Here is a 3,943-nt window from a genome sequence, read left to right as displayed (position 1 = left end):
AGTTCTTAAAACCAAGTGGTACTGGGTTTTTAAAAATCAATTTCTAGCCCTCAATCTAATATTTTCTCAGTCTTCTAATATTTTTTCTGAAGACCTAAAGAGGAGGAGCTATCTGATGAAACCTAGGGAAACAACTAATACTTAATTTTTATGTATTCATTAGCAAGGTCTTACTACATTGATAATTCTTCCCTTGAACCTGTGATCTTTTGCCTCAGCCTCCTGAGTGCTAAATCCACGAGTGCTATTTTAAAAGATTCGATGATACATAGTTTTCCCCAAATGATTATTTTATTTTATTTTAAATTTAAATTTTATGGTAAAGGTGATGTACAGAGGGGTTACAGTTACACGTCAGGTAATGAATACCTTTCTTTCTGAACAGTGTCATCTCCTCCTTCATTTTCTCCCACTTTTTCCCCTCCTGACTTCCTTCCCACCGTTCAAGTTGTAAAGTTCATTTCTAACATAGTCTTTACTGAGAATCACTGCTGATTTGATTCACCTTTTGTCCCATTATTTCTGTGATTCCCCTTCCTCTCCCCAAAGTGACTAATTTTAATATATTTAAATAGTATACTACACAAGAAAGGGTAGTGAGAGGAACTGAAGGGCATAACTGTTCAACTGATATGCTGCTATGGAAATGATTAAGATATCACAGGAGAGATGAGGAGGTTAAGATTGAGAACCTTACAAACAAGAACTGCATATTCTTAAACGTATTATACGTTTAAGAATATGCAGTTCTTGTTTGTAAGGTAAGATTATACAGTTCTTGTTTGTAAGGTTCTCAATCTTACCTCCTCATCTCTCCTGTGATATCTTAATCATTTCTATAGTAACAAATATATGATCTTGGAGACCAGGTAGCTAGAGAAATAAATGAATTATATACAATTTCAATGATCATTCTCCTTCCCCCAGCAATACAGGATAGATTTGTGTACTGAAAATGAAGTTCAGAAGGTAATTATTCTAATCAGGACTAAGTGCTCTCTACAGCAGTGTTTCTCAAACTTCAATGAACATTATAATCACCTTGAGAATTGTGTAAAAGTGTGAAAAATTATTTGTTCAGTTGTGGATGGGACCTGGGATTATGAATATTTCTAACAACCCCCCTGGAAAGCTAATGTTCCTTGTTCCCAGATCATGTTTGAGTAGTCAGGAAAATGAACTATTACCACGTTCAAACGGTAAATACAAATAAGCTATTTGTGATCCTTGAGGAAGTGCTATTTTGGGTAGCATCTCTAAAGAATATACCATGTCTGATATTAACTAGCTAAGGAATCTTGAACAAACAACTTTGCTTCTCTGAGTCTCTTGTTTTGATATCTGTGAAATTACAATTTGGGCATGGATGATCTTTAAGATCAATTTGGATTATAAAATTCATTGGCACTGATAAAAATAAAAGCAATTTTAGAATGAAGGTTAGTATGAGGTCCATTTGCTGCTAACATTAGAAGGAAAGACAGGGAGGAGAAAAATACTGACTATTGTATTATATATATACATATATATATATATATATATATATATATATATATAGTTTTAATTCCAAGTACTAATGTTATAAGGTAACATATTTCTTCTAAATTGCAGAACATTGACATTCTCCATGAAGAAGAAGAAACTTTGAGTTGTGGATGACAATTTCTGGCATTTCTCCAGCTCGGTTTTCAGCATCCCCTAGTGACTTTTCATAGCTAACAGCTTTGCCCACCTGCACATGACACTGCCTTTTTTACCACAGAGCAAACCTGTTTACCCATTGGTCTTCAGAACTGGCACTGTGGTTCTGTTTAGGCACACGTGATTCCAGAAGTAACAATGGAGAAGTGTACAGAATCACCACCTACCTTTCAGGTAGAGCCTTCCTTTCCTTGGGGAGATAATGTGATGATGCAGCGACACATGCAACATCTAGCAGAGGATAATCCTACTCTGAAGAGCCAAGTCATGCCTCCTGTGACTACTGCAGTGACATCTATACCCTACTCACTGGAACATCATACTGAGTTTCATAGTGAATCTTCTAATCTCTCAGGGTTTCTGGCTCAAGTGACTACCTACTTGTCACCTCTCAAATGTCCTAATCCTACAGAAGATGCTGAGGTCAAGCATTTTTGTGATGTCCCAACTCACCAGGTTCAAAGGTGTGGTATCATATCAGGGTCTGACTGTAGTGCTGTCCTACAGCAATATGAGAACTTTGTTCTTGAGTTCCAGAAGTCATTTGATGAACCCATGCAGCAAGAAATGAACCCTCTGATCTTTGCTGACGCTGACAAAGAGAACAACTGCTCTCAGCAGGATGCTGGTACTTTCCAGAGCTTTACCCTAAACGTGAACTGTAATGTGACCAATACCAATCAGAGTAATCAATTTCAAGAGGGATTGGCTGGTCCTATCCAAGTTGAAAACAGTATCACAGATATGATGAACAATCTCCCAGACTTGATCACTCAGTGCATTCAGTTGGATAAGAAATATGACAAGCCAGAACTCCTACAGTTAGAAACACAGGTGCCAGAGTTGCCTTCCCTGATCTATCACAAATCCCTCTCCAAACCTACAGTTTTACCATCCAAAGAAGAGCATACACAACTTCGAGGAGGCCATAGGCTTCTCACTCCAGCCAAAAGAGCCCGCCAGCAAGAAACTCAGTTGTGTCTTTACTGTAGCCAGGCGGGTCATTTCACAGAAGATTGCCTTGCCAAACGTTCTCGAAGCCCCAGCACAGACAACCTAGCTCACCAGTAAAAGAAGCCCTGCAAGAACACTTTGTAAATCCCTCTCACCTCCAGCCTTACTGATTTGTATAACCTGTAATAACTTCAAAATACAAGAAGGAGAACTCTGATATGACATTACACAATGAACTCTTAACACTTCCACAAAGTTGAGCAACTAGATCTTATTCCTTGGAAGCTAACACTTCACCAAACTGGAAACAATGATGAAAATAACACAGAGGCTCTTCTAGGGAAATAACAATTACTCCACAAGTACTGAAAGTCTACAGATATAACTACCCAGTCTGAGCCAATAAAAATAACCTTGGAAGTGTATTAATGTTTCCCTTCCAAACAATGGATAAGATCTGGAATGAGTGTGCCTATGATTGAGTCCAAACTTCATTCATGCTTATGAATTGCAATATCCTATTGTTTAGGATATTAGCCTGAAATCCTAGTTGCATTATCATATCCTGCCAATAATATCCCCTTGGACCTTGATTTCTGCCCAACTGTGACTTGTGACTACCTTCAACACAAACCAATCTTCTTGGACTCGGAGCTCAACTACACTTCCATACAGCTTGGTATTTTGTTGTCATCTAATTACTCCTGCTTGGCCTTTGAATGGAATCTCTTCATCATTGGTAAACCATGTGAATACTGCTTGGAGCTAGTGCTCTCCTTCTTTGAGGGATAGAACTTATGGAAGATACATACTTTAAGCTAAGACTTACCATCTTTATCATACCCCTCTATACCTTTTATACCTTAAGTATCCTCCTTTTGTGTCCCATACATCTTATGGCTAAGTCAAAATGGTTTAGGATAATGACCCTTAAAAGGTAGTTACAGTGGGGAAAATGTCTACAGCATGTTCGTACTGCATTGAAAGGGGAACTTGTCAAAAACACACCAAGTTACTAGAGTCAAGCCCTGCAGCATTCCTGACTTCAGGGGCTTCATTCTGATCACCATCTAGGATCCCAGCTAATTGCTATTGAGCTCTACCCATTAGGACCACCTCTAGGTGAATGGGTGAATCTAGCTAATGATTTTGAAAAGCAAAGAGTGACAAACTACTTTCTGAAATATCCATTTGAAAAATATTGAGGCACATACATTAATACCACCTATGTGGGGGGTTGATTGCTTATATTAGACTCAGCACACATCAGTGCTGTGTATAGAGAAAT

General features: G+C 38.2%; 1 protein-coding gene across 1 annotated transcript; it reads left to right on the top strand.

Moving 5' to 3' along the window:
- The first annotated feature begins 1,839 nt into the window (after positions 1-1,839).
- Positions 1,840-2,772, top strand: Rtl4 (retrotransposon Gag like 4). The gene has a single exon (XM_070038974.1). It carries the CDS (start codon positions 1,840-1,842, stop codon positions 2,770-2,772), a length of 933 nt encoding a protein of 310 aa, XP_069895075.1.
- Positions 2,773-3,943: the final 1,171 nt, after the last annotated feature.

The sequence above is a fragment of the Dipodomys merriami genome, unplaced genomic scaffold (genome assembly GCF_024711535.1).
Source record: "Dipodomys merriami isolate MVZ:Mamm:240054 unplaced genomic scaffold, mDipMer1.0.p SCAF_3, whole genome shotgun sequence".
Classification (NCBI taxonomy): Eukaryota; Metazoa; Chordata; class Mammalia; order Rodentia; family Heteromyidae; genus Dipodomys; species Dipodomys merriami.
Note: the sequence above shows the minus strand (reverse complement) of the source record. Positions and strands in the feature narration are given on the sequence as shown.

Bases quoted from the DNA above. Each gene is read 5' to 3' on its own strand.
- Rtl4 (XM_070038974.1), top strand. From the start codon at position 1,840: ATGGAGAAGTGTACAGAATCACCACCTACCTTTCAGGTAGAGCCTTCC.